This window comes from Ctenocephalides felis, unplaced genomic scaffold, assembly GCF_003426905.1.
Source record: "Ctenocephalides felis isolate EL2017-DRISC unplaced genomic scaffold, ASM342690v1 CF-g0.4_SCAFFOLD_03571, whole genome shotgun sequence".
Classification (NCBI taxonomy): Eukaryota; Metazoa; Arthropoda; class Insecta; order Siphonaptera; family Pulicidae; genus Ctenocephalides; species Ctenocephalides felis.
This window is the reverse complement of record NW_020539725.1, coordinates 43,636,850-43,658,031: the sequence shown is the minus strand read 5'-3', so window position 1 is coordinate 43,658,031 and position 21,182 is coordinate 43,636,850. Positions and strand designations below refer to the sequence as shown.

At 28.0% G+C, this 21,182-nt stretch overlaps 5 protein-coding genes and 1 pseudogene across 5 annotated transcripts; 2 read left to right on the top strand and 4 right to left on the bottom strand.

The window, feature by feature from the left end:
* Positions 1-691: 691 nt before the first annotated feature.
* LOC113384524 (venom serine carboxypeptidase-like) lies at positions 692-9,207 on the top strand. Its single transcript, XM_026622255.1, has 2 exons — positions 692-2,180; positions 8,050-9,207. Exons 1-2 carry the CDS (start codon positions 800-802, stop codon positions 9,009-9,011), a joined length of 2,343 nt encoding a protein of 780 aa, XP_026478040.1. The 5' UTR covers positions 692-799; the 3' UTR covers positions 9,012-9,207.
* On the bottom strand, positions 2,237-3,694 carry LOC113384525 (protein saal1-like). The gene has a single exon (XM_026622256.1). It carries the CDS (start codon positions 3,687-3,689, stop codon positions 2,304-2,306), a length of 1,386 nt encoding a protein of 461 aa, XP_026478041.1. The 5' UTR covers positions 3,690-3,694; the 3' UTR covers positions 2,237-2,303.
* On the bottom strand, positions 6,148-7,160 carry LOC113384526 (phosducin-like protein). The gene has a single exon (XM_026622257.1). It carries the CDS (start codon positions 7,005-7,007, stop codon positions 6,171-6,173), a length of 837 nt encoding a protein of 278 aa, XP_026478042.1. The 5' UTR covers positions 7,008-7,160; the 3' UTR covers positions 6,148-6,170.
* Positions 9,208-10,138: 931 nt separating the features above from the next.
* Positions 10,139-13,307, bottom strand: LOC113386101 (RNA polymerase I-specific transcription initiation factor RRN3-like). Its single transcript, XM_026623906.1, is given in 10 exon segments — positions 10,139-10,343; positions 10,537-10,786; positions 10,846-11,039; positions 11,130-11,263; positions 11,489-11,568; positions 11,571-11,812; positions 11,877-12,029; positions 12,101-12,197; positions 12,664-12,883; positions 12,947-13,307. Coding segments are annotated over 10 exon segments (1,788 nt in total). The 5' UTR covers positions 13,160-13,307.
* Positions 13,308-13,724: 417 nt separating this feature from the next.
* Positions 13,725-15,681, top strand: LOC113385396 (F-box/SPRY domain-containing protein 1). The gene is made up of 4 exons (XM_026623241.1): positions 13,725-14,280; positions 14,366-14,639; positions 14,728-14,818; positions 15,237-15,681. Exons 1-4 carry the CDS (start codon positions 13,973-13,975, stop codon positions 15,329-15,331), a joined length of 768 nt encoding a protein of 255 aa, XP_026479026.1. The 5' UTR covers positions 13,725-13,972; the 3' UTR covers positions 15,332-15,681.
* Positions 15,682-19,318: 3,637 nt separating this feature from the next.
* LOC113386100 lies at positions 19,319-21,177 on the bottom strand (annotated as a pseudogene).
* Positions 21,178-21,182: the final 5 nt, after the last annotated feature.

The window sequence follows — 21,182 nt, the reverse complement described above, 5'->3', positions numbered from 1 at the left end:
ACGTGTATTAATTATAATCATAGTAAATAAAAAAAAAAAAATTCTTTGATAGTTTAAGTTTATAGGAAAATTTCTCTTCTGTGGGAAGTTAATAGAAACATTTTTTTCTTGAAATACACTCATTATTCGTACGTTATTCATTTTATACTTTTTCGAACAAGAGTTTCATAATTAATTTTATTGAAAATCATTGTTTTTAATAATAATAAAAGACAAAATATGTGGAATATCGTTTAAAAATACTTAAGTTTATTAATTCAGTTCATATTTTTCAATAATTGAATTAAATCAGCTACATGATTGTCTACCAGTTTTGCGATTTAAATAACTTCTAAATTGTATCGTTATCAAGCTATCAAATTATAATAACAAATTTCTCAATCATTCCATTAAGTTTTATATAGTCAATTTTATATCTATTTTTATAATGAAAATAAAACTTATATCTGTTTAGATTTGAATTTCAAACTATTATTTTATAAAATAATATATAATATTTTATTGGGGTCTAACGTAATTTTGTACTAAATGATTAAATTGAAAAATAAATAACGATTAGAAATATTCCATTTCAAATATTGACAATATTCAGACTGCAGGTCTGAAATTTGACCTTAGGTCACGTGATAGATAACAAGGGTCAAGTGTCACAGCAACAAACTACCAAAGGACTTTATTTTGTTCTGTCAGTTAGAACAGAAAGCGTCGAGTCGGGTGAGTCTGATTTTCTGAAGCCGTTGAACCGATAAGATTACATTTTAATGGTACAATTCGCCCGAAGTAAAGTGACTTTTTAATCATGCGTATTTTAGTAGTTTGTTTTGCTTTAATTATCGTTGAGATCAACGGTTTTATAAATCAATATCCAAGGATACAACAAAGGTTAGTTTTTGGAGATGCTGGTGACCCATTGTTCTTAACTCCGTATATAGAAAGTGGAAAAATTATAGAAGCTCAGAAATTAGCAAAGGTGAATCACGAGAGTTTTCAAGATGTTGAAAGCTATGCCGGATACTTAACTGTTAATAAAACATATAATTCTAATTTGTTCTTTTGGTTCTTTCCTGCTGAATTAGACGCACCTAATGCGCCAGTAGTTTTATGGTTGCAAGGTGGTCCAGGTGCAACATCTTTAATGGGATTATTTACTGAAAACGGACCATTTTATGTAACGAAAAAAGGATTAAAGAAAAGAAAGTACACATGGTCCCGTAATCATAATTTAATTTATATTGATAATCCTGTTGGTACCGGTTTTAGTTTTACAGAAAATGATTTGGGTTATTCATCTAATGAATTTGATGTAGGATTGAATTTGCTGCACTGCTTACAACAGTTCTTTTTATTATTTCCGCAATTGCAAAAAAATGATTTCTTTGTAAGTGGTGAATCTTATGCTGGTAAATATGTACCTGCCGTAAGTTATGCAATTCATGTTAATAATCCATCATCACAAGTTAAAATTAATTTGAAAGGATTAGCCATTGGCAATGGTCTTTGCGATCCTGAGCACCAATTGAAATATGGCGATTATTTGTATCAATTAGGCCTTCTAGATGCATCAGGACGTGATTTGTTCCATAAATATGAGGATATTGCTGTTGAAGACTTGAAGAAAAAGGATTTCATTGCAGCTTTTAACATATTTGATGAATTGCTCAATGGCGATATGACAACTCAGGGGTCAATATTTCAAAATTTAACAGGTTTTAATTATTATTTCAATTACTTGCAAACTGATGATGATTCTAAAATGGAATATATGGGTGCATTTATTCAAAGGGAAGACATACGAAAAGCAATCCATGTTGGAAATTTGCCTTTCAATGTTGATAAGAAAGTTGAGGAACATTTGAAGGCTGATGTTATGGATACCATTGCACCACAGTTAATTGAACTTCTTTCTCATTATCGTTGTTTGATTTATAATGGCCAGCTAGATATTATTGTAGCATACCCTTTGACTGTTAATTACTTACAGCAACTTAATTTTAGTTCTGCAACACTATACAAAACTGCTGAACGCAAACCTTGGATTGTCGATAAGCATATAGCTGGATATGCTAAAGTAGCAGGAAATTTAACAGAAGTAATGGTTCGAAATGCAGGGCATATGGTTCCGACAGATCAACCAAAATGGGCTTGGGATCTCATTACACGTTTTACTAATAATAAACCATTATATTAAATATTTTATATTTAGTATTGATAAAATTAAATTGTAATACAAATTTTATTTTAACATTTATGAAAATTGCACTTATAAAATTAATAACGATGCTGATGAATTACAATACTGTGTTTTATTGATCTATATTCTTAGTCCAAATTGCTTGTGATACTTTTCTTATTTTATTGTAGGCTTCATTTGCTTCCTCACTACCTATATTGAGCAATTTTTTACCTAATTCTTGAATCATATCAAATGTAAAATGATTTTGTATAATTTGAATAAAATCTTTGTCAGACAATTTACTGATAATTTTTATATAATAATCAGAAATAGCCATACAGATATTTGTTCCGCATATGCTTTCTTCTTGAGAATTATTTGAATTATCTTTTTCCCAGACATCAGCTGACTCTTTTTTAAACTTGTTAATTTCGATATCTGCTAAATTCCAAATGGTGTATAATTTTATGATTACTCCTATATCAAAAGGCTCGTCCAATGATGATAAAATTTCTGTAATGTTTTCTACAATACCTTGAGTATTCTGTGTAAATGGAACTAAATACATTATTTTGGTTAATGGGTGAAGAATAACATTCATACAAGAGAGTATTTCAGAGATATGCTCTTCATAAATTTTTATGGAATGATTCCCATATTGAGTAAGTATGCAATTGATTTCTAGAAATAAATTGCAAATCTTCTGTTGCTTCTGTGTTGGTAAATTTGTGTCATCACCATCTAATAACTGAATTGGAGTTGTTTGCTTAAAGGCTTCTATAACACCGCTCACCACAATGCCTTTAACAAACATTCGCATAAATGTACTTGAAGAATTGTCTTCCATATCCAGCATGACAAACTTTGCACACATTGATATTAAGGCTTCTAATGCATTAAGTATTAAAATTGAATTTGTAGAGTTATGTAGAATAAAAGCTAATTGATCAATGAACTCAACTTTATTTTCAAAATGTTGAAACCAAACATATTCATCACCAGAATTTTCAAATATGAGTACCGAAGTGATGAATCTCATTAGTTGTATAAGTATTAAAGGATCTTGGGTATTTATTACATCTAAAAAAATTTCCATTGTTTTTTTATCGAAACAGAGTTTTTTGCGTGTTTCTGATAAACAGGACATATTTGCAACAATACCCACTAATATTTCAGTTAACCTTTCATTTGTTTCATTTTGAATAATATTAGCAATAAGTTCCAAACTATTATGTTCCAATAATAATAAAACTACATCTCGTTCAATGGTCATATCCCATAAAGTACATAGTTCTTTTTCCAGAGATTCATTAAAATCTGTGTATTTAGTTAATTGTATTAAAGTAGACAATACAAAACGTTCACTATATAAAGTATCTCCTATTGCATCACCTTTCATGATTGCAATTTCCTCAGCTTGAAGTTCTGATGACAAAGAAGGGTTGCAAGTATTAAGTTCATTATCACAGTTATCACTTGGATTTTTGTCTGAACTCAGAGTATTTGAATCAGCCATTTTCACAAGATAGATTTGATTATTTTCACAAATAAAAAAATTCAATAATATATATATAATATAACAGTATTTTTATAGGAATTATCTCCATGAGTTTTTTTTTTAATTTGTTATTATTTTACAGTTTAGTGTGTAAGATTTTTCACAATCATATATTATAATGCTACCGTTATGACTGCTTTCCTATTTTCATTTATAATTCAATTTAAAATAATGAAATTACAATAATTCTTAAATATTTGGCTACAACTACAGCACAAACGTCAATATTGTCGAAATGTCAATATCAGTTATGATTATGAGTTAGTTCCTGTACGATCCACTGAGCGCTAGTGTGCCGATGTTTTTTTTTTTTTTTTTTTTTTTTTTTTATTTCTGTTAATTTTAACAATCAGATTACAATACAATCTATAAGTTAAAAGTTATGGTATTGAAAATCAAAATCAAAAAGAAAAAAAATAGAATAAAGGAAATTAAAGAAAAGAAATAGAATAAATGAATGAATAAATAATAATTAAAATAATAGTATTAATAATAAAAACGATAATCAATAATAAATAATAATTAAAAATAACTTGTTTGAAAATTTTCCTGTGCGAAACAGGGAAATTATGTTGTTGACGGTAGATCACTGGGCCATTTTCTTTTCAGGCGTTTTAATTTTTCGGCTGTTTGTACTATTTGCATTTCCGGATTGACGTGTGCATCCAATTTGTTTTGAAAGATAAAACTTCTGTTCTTAATAACTTCCGCAACTGTTGGAATTTTTAGGTCTTTATGGATCATGTGGTTGGTCATAAACCACGGAGCCTTACAAATCATTCTCAGAGTTTTGTTTTGTACTCTCTGGATTATTTGAATGTTACTCTCGCTGGCGCAGCCCCATAGCTCTATCCCATAAGTCCATATTGGGATTATTATTGCTTTGTATAAGAGGAGTTTATTTTCTAGAGACAGTTTAGATGATCTTCTCATTAGCCAGTTTATTTCCTTCAGTTTCAAATCTATTTGTTTTTTTTTCTTTAAAATATGCGTTTTCCAATTTAGTTTACTGTCTAAATGTATTCCCAGGTATTTTACGGAATCCTGGTTTGGTATAATTGTCTTATTCAAATACAAGTCAGGACTTGTGTGACTTCTCAGTGAAATGATGAGGTGTTGAGATTTCTTAGCGTTAGTTTTTATGTTCCATTTATCTAGCCATAGTTCTATTTTCGCCAGGTAATTTTGAAGTAAAAAAGTAGCTGTTGTTACATCTTCATGACTTGAGGTTATAGCAATGTCATCAGCATAGGTGCTTATCGTTAATGTCGGATCGAGTGGCATATCACTGGTGTATAGCAAATATAGTATTGGACTGAGAGCACTGCCTTGCGGAACACCGGAATGAATTGGTTTTGGAGGGGAGAGTTCTTCATTTTCTTTAATTTGAAAGGTTCTATTTGATAAGTAAGATTCCAAAATTGTGAAATATTTTGGAAATGTTTTCTTTAATTTATATAATAATCCCATGTGCCAAACTTTGTCGAAGGCCTGGCTGATGTCTAGAAAAACTGCTACACAAAATTCTTTTTTATTCAGGGCTGTGAGGATTGAGTTGGTTATTCTGTTGCATTGCTGTATTGTTGAGTGATGTCTTCTAAATGGCCAGTAGTTAAATTGAAGAATGGAGTTGAAAATGGATGTGATAAATAATAGACATTTTGGTGGAAGTTACCGATGTTTTTTAAAATTGAAAATAATAATTTAATATATATATCTAAATAATAATATATAATCTGTATATATAGAATGAAATGGATATGAATATAAAATATATCCATATAATATTTCCAATCTTATTTCAATTGTAATTTAACTGTTGCATCATTTAAACAAATCATTCTCTAGAAGAGATTTATACTTTCTACATAACTCTCTGAAAATCATGTGATTTTTATGTCAACTCATTAAATCGATTATCATTGAATTCCTAGACAATATAATAATCTAATTATATATATTCTATCTTCAACTTATGCTTAACTTCTTCATGATTAATTAATTTGTATAAAACAATTTCATTGTTAATTAAGTTAATTTTTAATTTATATTTTTCTCATGTATAATTTCTACATTCACATTCGATTAGAACAATTTTAATACATTTTATGATAATCTCTGAATGGAACTATCTTCATTCCTCGTGGCTAATATTGATATACCCAACTACTACTTATATTATAATTTAATAATATATCATAATATTAAAAGCATAACTAAAAGTTGCACTTAATAGAATAGGTATGCATATATATATATATATATATATGCATTTGTGTAAATGAGTTATAAGTTATTCAAATATTTTGAATTACCAGAGCGCATTGCAATTGTATAAAATTTATATGTGTTCTTATAAAAACATTATAAATGCATATAGATCATTGAAGTGTAAATTAATTTATAGACCTCTAACATTACTTTGAATTTCATATAATATTAAATATTTTCTCCTGTAATAATTTTTGGTACACATAATCTGTCAGCAATTAAGCCATGCTCTATTAAAAAGCTTTCAACATCTGAAGCAGGAAACTCATCACCTAAATCATCAGAAATTCTGACAAAATTTCCCATAAGCTGACCATCTTTATAAACTAAAATAGCAGGAACACCTTGAATTTTAAATGATCTACTCAAACCCGCGATAGATCCTATTATTTTACAAAATTTTATATTGTTGTATTCTATTGCTAAAGTGTCTAAACATTTATTCATAGTCTGGCATGCCTTAACATTATTTTCATAAATATGAATAATTATAGTAACCATTTTATTTTCATTATCAATAGCATTTAAAAAGTCATCTTGGGATTGCAATGATTGAACTTGACCAAATGTTAGCATATTGCTGTTTTGTTTCAGCATTTCTTTCATTCTCTGTTTCTGAAACTCGAGAATGAAATCATCATTCATCAAGTCTTCCAGTTCATCATCTAACTCCTTTTGCTTTTCTTCTTCTGCAGCTGTTTTACATGTGATACTCAAAGATTTGATTAAGTTTAAACGCTCTTGCTCTTGATGAGCTCTCTGCTCAGTTTCCAATTGCTTAAACCTTTGCCAGTCTTTTATAACTCCTTTTGGTCCAGTGTTAGCACTCTGGCCAGTCCATTTTGTTGGATCTTCTAATGTCAAACCTTGTTTATTCTCCACATTTGTTTGTTCTGATTGCTCTTTAACGTTTTCACTGTCAGAATCACATTCACCTTCATCTTCGCTGCTGCTACAATAATTATGAAGCTTATTTCCTAATATTTTGTCTTCTAGAGTTCCCATCTTAATAAAATTAAGAGAAATAAATTGCCAATTAAAGCAAATTGGCGAATAGAAATGACAATAATGTCTGCTCTGATCGCATTCGAAAAATTTATCTAGAAATTTATTAAATAAATACTTTCAGCTGGAAGAACATTGTTTACAATTATTGCACACGAAAACTTTGACTAAATATTTGACAGATGTGAAAGAAGCAGTCTTACATGACAGAAACCACGAAAAAGAGATACAGCGGGACAGGATACTCACGGAGTCGCAGCCATGTGACACGTGATATCATTTTTCTCATTCAACAGTCGGTAGGATCGGAAAACTACATTCGCTGTTCATAATTGAATTGACTGCATTTTTAAAATTGATATCAATTGCAATAATATTACTATCTTGTTGAACTGCATGCAAAAATCGTAAAATTTACTTTTATGTCGAGTTGAATAAAGGTCTACCCTCTATTTGTCTTTGGTGTTATCCAACGAATGTAGGTTGACGTTGTGATAAAAGAAAAATGTTCACGCTGTATTTTTGACTTTTGTCTGCATCAAATAAGCACTTTTGTGTCTCTGCTTCTCAAAAATGTATATGAAAAGCATATTTTTTAAGTGTCCTTCGTTAATGTTTTTCAATTGCACATTATAAAACTATTTAGTAACATAATTATTGTACATTCCTTAATACAAAAATTTGCATTTTGCCGGCATATGCATTTAAGTTAAAGGCGTAGTCCCAAGATACACAATGAATGTTGTTTTTATGAAATCATGACATTTAAAATACTGTACAAAATAAATAGATGTGCTACATATTTCATCAATTCTCATCAACTTCCTTTTAAACATGTTAAAGTAGTATCTTAATCTTCAGAGCCAGGATTACCCAATGTTCACTGTTTACTTTTTTTGAAAAGTTTTTGTTTTGTTTAGTTTTTGATATAGTGAAATAAAAAAAATGGGAACTGCACACAGCTGTTGTTCACATACAACACCTCCTGCTTCCAGAAAAACAAGACTGCATGGAACAATTAGTGCAAACAATGTTGAAGAACATAATTCTACTGAGCATGAAGTGAGTGTTTCAAATTTACCTCACATAAGTGAGCGAGAAGCTGATGGAGGCGATATGGACCCTAGCGTTCATCCATCAGCCCAAACATTGTTTATGGAACGTTCTCAACAATTTGTTGAAAATGGTATTACAAGGAAAAAGAGTCAACAGCAAATATCAGAATTGAAAAAGTCTACATCAGATTTGAGAGTATTAAAAAAGAGTAGCTCGTGCTCCACAATATATCTTGATGATAGCACTGTTACACAACCAAATTTAAAGAACACTGTGAAGTGTGTTGCGCTTGCTATTTATTATCACATCAAAAACCGTACTAGTGATAGATCATTAGATATTTTTGACGAAAAGTTGCATCCTTTAACAAAGGACCCAGTATGTGATAATTATGATAAACAAAATCCTGAACATAGGCAAATTTATAAATTTGTCAGAACAATGTTCAATGCTGCACAGCTCACTGCAGAATGTGCAATCATAACATTGATTTATTTAGAAAGATTGTTGACTTATGTAGAACTTGATGTTTCTGCTGCAAATTGGAAAAGAATTGTATTGGGTGCTATTTTGCTCGCCAGCAAGGTCATGGATGATCAGGCTATATGGAATATTGATTATTGTCAAATCTTGAAAGATTTAACCATAGAAGATATGAATGAACTTGAAAGGCAATTTTTAGAAATGCTACAGTTCAATATTAATGTTCCATCAAGTGTTTATGCCAAATATTACTTTGATTTAAGAACATTAGCAGAAGCGAATGATCTCTCATTTCCTAGTGAACCACTTAGCAAGGATCGAGCTCAAAAACTTGAAGCCATGTCTTTGGTAATGCAAGATAAAATTACACAAGAAATGTTAACAAACGGACTCAAAAAGTGGTCAAGTCTCGATAATATGAACAATCCTGGAGGCCATCGCAAAAGTGTGGCAATCTTGTCATAATTTTCTATTAAGTATTTTTATACTATTATGCACATAATTACTTACAATTAAAACTATTTTGATAAAGAATTTGCAAATGATGTGTATGTAATTATTCCGCATTCTTATGCAATATTCCTTTGCAACATGCTACTGTAAGACATTTGATATAAAAAATTATATATTGTATAAAATTTACAACTTGTTAGTCAATTACGCCAAGAATTTATAGCATATATAACTCCTCATGGTATTCCTATGAATCTATAACAATATATTTAGTATTAGATTATGATCAAATGATTTATTTAAGGAAAGTCTGAAATATTTATAAATTGTAATTTTTGCAATAAATATTAGTCATGGTAACAGCCTTTTCTATATATTTTTAAGTGCGTTATATATTTCAATACCATCATTATTATGTTTTCAAAGTGTCCCAGTTTATAGAAAGAAATTTGATCTTTTTGTTTGCATGTCCATAGCATTCAGGAGTATAATAATTGTATTAAGTAATATTACATAGTAATTTGTTCGATAAGTAATAAATAGATTTCAAAGATGTATCAAACTTACCTGGATGAATGATGGTTATTACTTAATTAATGGTTAGAATTATCAAAATTTCACTACACCTTCCACAAGCTTTTATATCTGGGGTCTCACTGTTTGTAATTAGCCATCAGTGAGATATAACACAGGATCATTTGCTTTTTGTTACTTATGCATATTGGTTTTATAATTTAATAATTTTGAATATCAACTGCACTTCAGTAAATTTCCTAGTTCACTAATAATTATTAGCTGCATGCCATATAAATATGAATATAGTTTTCATAAATAATACTACTTTTGATTAAAGAACATCTTAAATTCAATATGACCTTGAATCTTTACTTAAACACTGCTATTTTATATATTCTATAAATTTTTGCATCATATTAAAATTTAGAATTGCGTTATTAAAATTCAGGGACATCCATATTATCTGAATCTTGAAAATGAGTTACTGAAGAAAATGTGCCAAAAGTGTTAGTTCTAAAATTATAATAAATTTGGTTAACAATATTAATTTACAATCATGTAAGCTATATATATATTTCTATATACAATTAAATAATATTCATATTACAATTTTTATTTAAATATTAGGTTTTGAATCCAGGAGATGATCCGTAAGAAAATTTGTGAGGGGTTTTATTTTTTTTAGTGCTTGAGACACTGTCATTAAATGATTGATCTAGTAGAAAGTCATCTTCCTCCATAGGCAAACCTGAGCGCTTATAATCAATGCTATTTGTTGAAAGTGAAGACTCATATTTTAAATATATATCCTCTACTATCAAACCCGACCTGCGAACATATATCAATAAATAAAAAAATGTGTATATATATATAGATTAAATGTCAAAATTTATGCTTAAATAATGAAAATTATAAATCACTTAATACTCATTATTTTATAATTGAATGGATGCCTGGAAAACTTTATATTATATATCTTTCACCACTCATTCATATTTGAATCAATATTTACTTAACGCACCTGCTCAAAATATAAGGATCAAATGGAAAAAATGTATCCAGACTTTCATGTGCTCTTACAATTTGTTCACCATACATTACTGCCATATTATTTCGTTCATTGCGTTCCATTATTGTGTAACAATACACCAATTGCTCTGCTCGTGTAACAGCAGCAAAATTTTGGGCAACAATAGGAAGGCAATATCTTAATGGATTTAATGGACATGTTACTAATTTAGTTAAATTTAATGATTGAAGAAATATTAAATCTGAAATAAAATATAAATGTAAATTTGATACCAACTAAAATCAACTAACAAAATCATACTTTTCTTTGTATTTGTTAAATCTTTATGTCGAAATGCAATAACATAAAATAGTGCCTGCGCTACTGTATAAAAGACTCCATGAGCTGATGCCCCGCCTTTACGTGATGAACCATGTGTATCAACAATAGAATCTTGCCGCTTCACATAAAATTGTAACCAAGCCGACATTTCAAAAAGCATGGCTCGTATCATCCTTAAAAAAATGGATAGATACAACAATCAAGAAAAATATGGAAAATAAAAATAGTAAGCTAAATTAACATTATAGGGTTCAAATACTTACGAAATTGGTATAAACTTTGCTCTTGCAAGTAAACTTGCGATATAACAAATGGAAACTTGTCGTTGCACTATAGCAACATTTGGATTTGAAACCTTTTTCCACAAAAAATTAAGAAAAGCCTCTGCAAATACCAACTAAAAAATAAAATTACTTAGCAAAATGATGATCAAATTACTCATGTACATATAATAATTTTGCACTGTAATTTATAATCACTAATAAAGAAGGAGTGCAATTAAATGCTTTTGAATAAAGTGTCTTCATTGGCTGTTTTGAGTTTAAACAAGCAAAAATTAAACAATGGATTCAAACATATGATGATATAAAACATTTATAATAAATAAATGTATTGCTATTACCTTAAAACTACATATATAAAACATTATAAATTGCACATGATGCACAGCATGAGTAGGTAATATGATATCCTCAAATATTTGAATATGTCTTTATATAGTTTTTCTGATTTCTTATAATTGAGTTCATCATTTTCATAACATTCATTCTTAATAAATTCAAATAGTTGTAACATACAACAGTCAAGAGTATTTGCAATGGGATGCTTCATCTGAAAATTATCGTTATCTGCAGTGTCCATATCATATTGTGTTTCATCTCCATCCTCAACTGTATCACATTCTTCTATATCGGATTTAGGGGCATGTACATCCAGAATAATCAATCTAAATATGGACACATATTTGAAAACATTCAACACAAGAATTCCAAAAATATTTAAATATTTACCTGTTAATTACTAATACAAGAATTTCTGAACGCAAGCGTGGCTTATATTTTAAAACTGACAATAAATTAAATAAGTATGATTCATTTTCTTCACAGCTCTTCTTATAGTAAGGATATGATGTTGCTACTGCTTGCATGAAAATATTACATGATCTAAAATATTGTTTTACAATTAGTAAAATTTAGTCAGAAAATATAAATGCTTCAACAAAGTTATTACTTACATTGGAATAATTGTAAAAATTTTCTCCAAAACATGATGTATTGATGAAAACACTTTCCAACCTACTTCTGTTGGTTTTCCATTTAACCAGCACCCATCTTGAAAAATAAAATAAAAAAAAACTATAAAGTATTTTTTTAATTTCATTGCATTAGTATGTTTTATATTAGTTAAGTTTTATTACATTACAACATATTAAATCTGTGTAAACTCTAAAACATGAAGTTAAAAAAAAGTTCATAATGAGGTTTAATACAATATGTTGTTAAAGAAATGAGATTGCAAGAACAATATTGAAAGTTGGTTCATAATACATTGACTGTTAATTTTATTTTATTTAATTTTCACGGATATTGTAAAGTTCTAGGATAACACATTTTTGAAAATAATTAATTATTAATTTATGTATTAATCCATAAAATCCATTTAAATATTTCATATCTATATTAGCAAAGTAATATATGAAGAAACCCGTGGTTTCTACAAAAACAGTATGTAAGTTGGAAATATTGCAAAGAAACTAAAAAATATTAATGATGTAAAAATTTAGTTAAAAAAGCTTACCAAAATAGAAAAACCTAACTAACTTTTCTAATGCTAGGGGAACATGATAATTGTGTGCCGTTAATAATTCTAATAGAAAAGTCTGGTATGTATTCACTATATGGTTTGACTGTAAAGGCCAATTAACTTTTAAAATTCCCTCCACATAAGATCTTGCATCACGTCCTAATAATGATATACACTCTCTACTTGCCTCAATGAAAGAAAATAAGTTTTCATCCTAAAATTTGAAAAAAAAGTTATTTAATTATTCCTCCAAATAGCACCTTTAATTATTCATTACTTTCAAGTCAGAATCTCGAAGTGCACACAAAATTTCCTCATACTGCTTTACATTGTCACCTTTCAATACACCTTCTAACACGGTTTTAATATCACTAGAGTTAGGAAGTTGAAATCTAACTCTGTTTGCAGTCTGAACTAAAAGACTATTTCTAGTATGTGCAGGATTCTTTAATATAGAAGAAATATTGCTTTGTCCAGATATAATAGACATTTTAGGTTATGAACATATACATATATTTATAACAACGATGTGTAACTGTAACTCCATGAAAATCCAACATATGAGTCGTATTTGATGATAGCAATATCTTTTAACACACGCTGCGTTTAAAAACAACGCAACTAATGAAAAAAACACTATTTTAAGTTAACCACTAACCACGTTTTATACTGCAAAAATTGTGCGAGGTGAAATTGATGAACGTCACAAATACAAATATATGCAGCGCCATCTGCGAATTAACGCGTGTGCCGTTGATTTTTTTGTGATCCGTTATTGTAGTGGCTCTATGTTTCAATCCTGCCGTTACGTTACTTTTATCTATGGACATAAGGGATATAAAATATAAAAAGAAAAGAAGAGTATATAGTTCGCTCACTGTGGCTATAAAACGTATGCTAATTTTTCTATGATCCCTTTCTTTTATCTACTTGCTCAAATAGAAAAAAATAGATAAGTATACGCTCATAGATAAAAAAGATGCCACATGAAGAGACCCAGGCTCTCATGGCAAACCTCTTATGACTCTATTAAATATTTCCCAACAGATGGCAGGTACAACACTGTCTGACATTTTAACATGTCAAAATTGCCAACGAAAATAGATGTCAATTTATGTAAGATTCAACAATGTTAAGAAATGTGTATATAATGCCAAATTATTTATTTTTAGTGAATTATTAACACTATGCATTTGCAATTATTTCTTTTAAATCTTTTAACAATGATTTAGTGCTTCTAAATTTAATATAATGGTGAACTTGGTGAAATAAGTGTGTGCAGAACAATATCAAAACCGGCAAGATGGTCGACTCTATTGCAGATAGGGTTCCGGACCATGTCTTAGAAGTGATATTTTCATATTTAGATTTGCACGAACTAAGAAATTGTTCATTGGTGTGTAAAAATTGGTACAGATTTTTGAATGATGAAAACAATGACGTATGGAGAATGCACTGTATTAGTAAGCTTGCAGAAGAAGCATTGAAATCTGATTTGTTATCTTCTCTCCCTACTTATAAATCAAAATTACGAGCTTTTTATCATGCATGGAATCCTAATGATTGTTCAAGAAATGTCTACATAAAGCCCAATGGATTTACATTACATAGGTAATATAATTTTTTTTTTGATAAGGCCGTTGAATCTTAGATTCCATTTTTTCAAATAATAATAAAATTAATTGCAACGTTCTAGAAATCCGGTTGCTCAAAGTACAGATGCATCACGAGGTAAAATAGGTTTTCGTCATGGTAGACATACTTGGGAAGTCATATGGGAAGGCCCACTTGGAACTGTAGCTGTTATTGGAATTGCAACGAAAGATGCTTCGCTGCAATGCCATGGATATGTTGCTTTGTTGGGATCAGATGATCAAAGTTGGGGTTGGAATTTAGTAGACAATCATTTGCTTCATAATGGTGATGCGCAAGGAAATTATCCATTATTAAATAATGCACCGAAATATCAAGTAAGTGGATATTCCTATGATAAATGTACTTGTAAATTTAATTGTTTAATAGCAATATAATTGGCAATTAAATTTATTTAAATTTCAGGTTGGTGAACGAATACGAGTTATACTAGACTGTGATGATAACACATTATCCTTTGAGAAAAATTATGAATTTTTAGGTGTTGCATTTCGAGGTGAGAATTATTTTGTCATTCATTTTGAAAGCTATATAGTTACAATTTCCAATCAATTTGTTTGTGATAAATTAAGTATAAATTTCAGAAAATGAAATCTTTATGTGAATAAAAAATCATTGCATTAGTGGAAATAACCCATGTTTCTTCAATGTAAATTAATAATAATTTTGATTATTTATTTGATTCAATTTCTTTGAATAGAAGAGTTCAAGCAGAGTACTAATAACCTGATTTAATAGTCTGCATCTATACGCACCTAGTTTCACATAGACATTTAATTTACAAGCAGTTAATAATTGCTCACCTGACATCCTCCAATCACCATTATAACCACGAACTCATAAAATATACTAATTTTATTTCAGCCTGTAATATGATTGTAATATTATTGACATATTGTGATTGATTTTATTAGGTTTGCCAGAGAAAAAACTGTATCCAACTGTTTCAGCTGTATACGGGAATACTGAAGTGTCTATGATATATCTAGGTCCTCCATTAGATGGCTAACATGCACTTTTTAGACCTGTTGCAGGTCAATTCTGGAGAGAGATAAAGATCTGTACTTATAAATTACTGTTTTTTAAAATTTCTAATCCATATTGTATGAAAAAATGTCTTAAAAGAAAGCTATATAGATATTGTTTCAGCAACAAAACACCTAAAAAAGTGAGGAAATTAGGAAGACGTAAAAGTTCATTTAATAGATTTCTAATACAAAATGTAATCTCAATTTATTCAGTTTTTTTTTTAAATTGAACTTTAGATGTTAATATTATTGTTATAGAAAATATAGCAATAACAGATTCATAAATATATTTAATATTGTTGACAAATATGAAATCCATAAACAAAGAATCAGAAAGGAGTTTTTTTTTATTATTTGGAATTGTGTCATATCTGAATGTTATGTAAACTAAATACAGATATATTTTTTCACGTTGTTTATAAATAAGTGCAAGAGTGGTGTTAATATTATGGAAAACATTAGAACTAAAGCAAAATCATTGAAGATAACATCTAACATTTTGCTGATTTTTACACTGTACTTCGTAATTAAATTTGACAATAACAAAATGGAAATAATAGAAAATATTGAGTTTTTAATATTTTCAATTTTTTCTTTCATTCATTTATGATCAACGACAATTTTAAAGTCATTTGCACATGCACAATATTCGAACAAATTTGCTTTTTTCTTCCAAAAAATATGAAAATGTTATATGTATCTCGAATCTCACTTTAATGTGTAAATGCATTTAGTCATCTTAGAAGTCATCAATTAGCACATAATAGTCGAGTACCTAAACTAGTTTTTAACTATTTTTAACTTTTATATACATTATTGTAATTATGTTATCTTTCATGTGGAAGTAGTTCTTATTACTAAAACAATTATGTAAGCTATATTTGCAGTAATACACTACAAATGTAGCTGTATTTTAATCATTATATAATGTTGAAACAAAAATACAAGGAAAACTTTTGAATCTACTTATAAAATAAGCTCAATAAATTTATTTTAGAGTAATGGGCAAACTTAAGTATTTTATTCTAGGAGCTAAGTTGCAATTGTATGTTTACAATTTTGACTAGAAATTTCAATCATTATTTTAGAATTTATTAATTTTAATTTAATATTAGTTTTTATTTATTTTTACTGCAAAAATATGTTTAAATATGTTTCCAAATTTGTGATGTAAATACTGTAAATACATATCTAACAACAAAATTTTGTTTATTTGGTAATCAACAATTTTTGGTTCCTCTAATCTTTAAGAAATGCTCAATTGCTCATTCATTTACACTCTTCAGCAACTGAAAAGCCCCCAATGTGATTTAATAAAGTAGTATAACAGGCAGCATTCACATAAATTTTATATTTCAATCATATATATGATCTTGCTTATCATGCTACATAATAAATAGCTATATATTATTATATTTTGATTATTTATGAAAAAAAGTTTCAATAATAAGTTTTTCCAATATGCACTTCACTTCAATTGAAATAATATGAAAATAAATTATTAATATTTATCATTTTAATTCTTAAGTAATAATTTTTTAACATTTAAATAATACAGCACTCAAATCGGAAAATAATGTATGATATCTTACAACAAAACTACTATAAATAAAAAAAGATTTTTAATATTTATAAAACTGACTTTTATCAAAATTTAAAGTTTTTCTACCAAACAGAATTTTAAAACAGCCCAGTAATACATCATTATTTATTGAATTTATCATTTCTTTAAAGACTTGCATTATTAATTGATCAGCACAAACGTAAATATGAGAGTTCTTCCTTATTATTGAAATGTTATAGAATATTATTATTTTGTTAGTAATATCACTAATACTTTGACTAGAATATCGATATCAATTACTCCTACAGACTTTCCGCCCCCACACGAAATTTTGAATGCTAACTTCTAATTTTCAGCATCAAATCAATAAAATAAAACTACAATGTAATTGCAATGAATGATATCAATGTGCAGAAGACTAGATTAGACTACTTATAATTAATCATAAAAAATGTGGATTTTAAATTCCTCAATAAAATTTGAACTTATCACTTGAATTGTTGAAATGTTTGCTTAGTAAGAATCTTATTAGTATTTAATATGAATATATGAATCTTGTAAGTAGTATGAGAATTTTTATATAACGGCAGGGAACCCAAAATATTAATTGTTTTAACACGTTTTCCATCGTAATATATCAAAAAGCTAGAAGTAATCTACATGTATAAGTGGCAAGTTGTATGAAATTCCCGAAGTTTCAAATAATCAACTTAATGTTGTAAGTGTTTATAAGCATACCGAGTTGATAAAAAGCATTATAATCTGAGATACTATTCCATATTATACAATTTAGTTATTTATTATTTTCGTCAAATGATTTAAATATTATACATTATTGAAAAACGAACAAGCAAAAGGTCAAATGTTGAATGATTTTCAGGCCCAAAAAGCGCAGCTCATTTTTTCAAATTTTGATGAATTTTTAACATCAACCACTTATAGTAGAGCCATAATTTTTAATATGTTTAATATTTAAATAAGCTTCATAAAAAACATCGATTTTTTTTAACAGTTAATTACGAAGAAACTGCTCAGCCAATGTTTGCCAAAAATTAATCAGCACTATTCCCAAAACGATTCTAGAACAAAAGTGGGACGAGATATTTTTGTCATAATAAATATAATTATTAAAATAAAAACCTAATTGAAAAAACAGAACGGCATAACATTATTAAAAAAGAACAAAATAAAGATTCATATGATGTATACAACAATTGAAAGAAAACATGCGTGTATTTATCAATATTTTATATTCAACTAGTTGAGGGTTAAGTGTGACTATAATTTATAAATTACAACTTTAAGTGAAGTTGAGATCAGGTTCTGAAATATATATTATTGACAGTTCACATAATGGGCAAGATAGATAATAACAAATCAGTTTATCAAAACTGAACAAGAAATTCAAATTGTTAACTGCTAAGAAATATTTTTTTCCATTATATAATAAATATACCATTATATAAAAAATATAATATACATGATCATAAAAATCCATCTTTATTTTTACACAGTTTTGTTTTATTCATTAAAAAAACTGATAGATTGTAAATATTATTTTACATTCCATTCTTGTCCGAGTACAAACAAAAGTACTGTTTATGTCCTTGAACAGAATCTAGTTAGAATGGAACACAGTAAATGGTAATATTCTTAAGTGCTCCATAGAAAAGGCTCATTACCTCTTCATAATTATTAATTATATAGTTATATTATATAATTTTATAAATAATGAGTTTTTAATGTTAATAATTTAAAACATTTAAAAAAAAATAATAAAGTTGTAAACCAAATTTACTAGATATGCCTCAAAAATTCATTCTAAATTTACACTGTGTAAAAATATTTGGATGATTCATATATTTATTATATAAGACAAGCAGAAAAAAAATTGATGGCACTATGAACATTATTTAACTTTTTTCATTGAAAGTTTATTCACTATCATACCAAAAATTGTTCGAAATTAATTTAAATGAAGTCAGCATTCTAAATTAAATATCAATCGAAGCTAATTTTACATCAAAAAATTATATCAGTAAAGTTTAAAGAAGTTTTACCAGTCATTTTTATATGCCTCATGTATATGAGGAAAACTATGATATAGATGCAAATAAATAAGAAGCTTTCGTATACTCGATAATAAGTCTACTGTACAGACTTATTTTTTCATGCTCATTGAGTTCAGAGTGAAATTCTTAAACTTGCTATTGAGTTAAGCTCTAGCATGAAATGTATTTATGAAAAGATATCACTTGAAAACAGTCTTTGGTCTTCATTATACATGAACTTTGGTAAATAGCATCTGAACAGAATATGTTAATTCGAATATATAATTAAAATTACAAAACTAAATAATATACATATTCCATGTCATTGATAGCAATCAGTACCTTGAAAAATTTAAAATTTAAATGTTATCGTATATATAAATATATGCATATACACATATAAATACATTTACATGTGAGCTTTATATGCACCGGTTTTCATAGTGAAAACATATTTGGAATGCAATTTCGAATCTAAACTAAGCTAGGATTATTTTTGTAAATATTGTTAGTAAGTAGCCATGCATTGCAACTTCCCTAGAATTGACTACATGTCTAACCAATAAAGTGTCTAACTATTATAATGAGATCGAGAATTATCAATTGTTCCTATTTGTTAAAATTAATTCTAACTAAGTATGTTAATATAGAAATGAATTACCACAACCAATTACCAGTCATTTAATCTATATGTGTTTTACCATTTCTTTGATTTATATTATCTGTCTTACAGACACATATATTGTCACCTTGTCCAATTTCCTTGAAAGTTGATATTGTCAGGTCATTTTCCAACTTTGGCTTTACTTTGGTATAACTAAATTTTGTAAGTAAATAATTTGCACTAATGTAAAATAGTTTACACAATAATGGACATAAAAGAGCTTGGTGGGCAGATGCAATCAAACGATAATATGGACCTTGAAATGGATCTAATATTGCTGGACATAGCATATGGTTCAAATTAACTTGTGTTGGCTATAAAAAAGAAATAACAATGGATTATAAATGATAGCAATAACATTACTATTTTTTATATGAATACTTACTATTGCAAAACCTTGTAATATTACAAAGTGATATATTAAGATTAAACCATATGATAAACAATTCCAACTTAAATCACGTAGGGGTTCCATATTATAAACACCTACAAATAAATCAAATTTTATATTATTTACATACAAGTATTACCAAAATCTGTTGGGTGCTATAATTTCCAATAGTTTCCACATTTTCAATAGCACTCAATTATTAATTTATCTTTTAACTAAATCATAATATGTTGAATAATTTACTTGTTGATTTCATTTAGAATAAGACTATTTAATTTGCTTATAATAAATTAACCATTATTCGTAAATTTTTAATAATATGTAGAATACCTCCAAGTCTCAGGAGGTAATAAGGCACTACTAACATTAAAAAATGTTGAATCCAATAAATTGCTGCTTCCATTGGAATCTGAGAATTAATTAAATTATTATTTGCCGATATATTATAAATATATTAAAACACTGTTGTCATTACCATTCTACTTTCGGTCTCTGGGAAAATAAATGCCAAAAGAGGTCCATTCATATAATTTAAATGAATTCTAAATAATGCTGTAACTTTATTAGAAGGTGGAGCTGCTAATAAATAAATCTAAAATAAATAAATATCATTTAGTTGAAACCAACATGTAACATAACAATTTGTAAAAATCACCGGAGATTAAAAAACTTGCAGCATCAAGTATAATAAATTCTTGCAGCAGTGCAATTTATTTCAGTATTATGTAAGTTTATTTTGTTTACTGTTATATAACTATGTAAAAGTAATAAATAAGTAACTATAACTGATGCAATAACGTTCTCCACTTTAATAAGCTTGCTCGCAATATAATTTGTCAAATATCTTACTTGAATAGCAGTTGTCACATGGCAGGGGTTAAGAATATATATCACAGTTTTGAAGCAAATTTGAATCCAATTTCCATACCCCAAATGAGGGACATTATAATAAGTAGCAAGCGTTTTCCTCCACGTTCAGTTCGAACATATTGTGTTGGTTGCGATGGTGACAAGTTTAAATAACCCCAAATGATTAGAACTAAGGAAAATATTAAGACTATTACGGTTTCCTTCTGACGCCATTCTGATGATAAATAATAGGCACATTCTGGTCCAGTATTACGAGGTATTTTCGGATTTACTCCACTGTAGGCCCAATCAA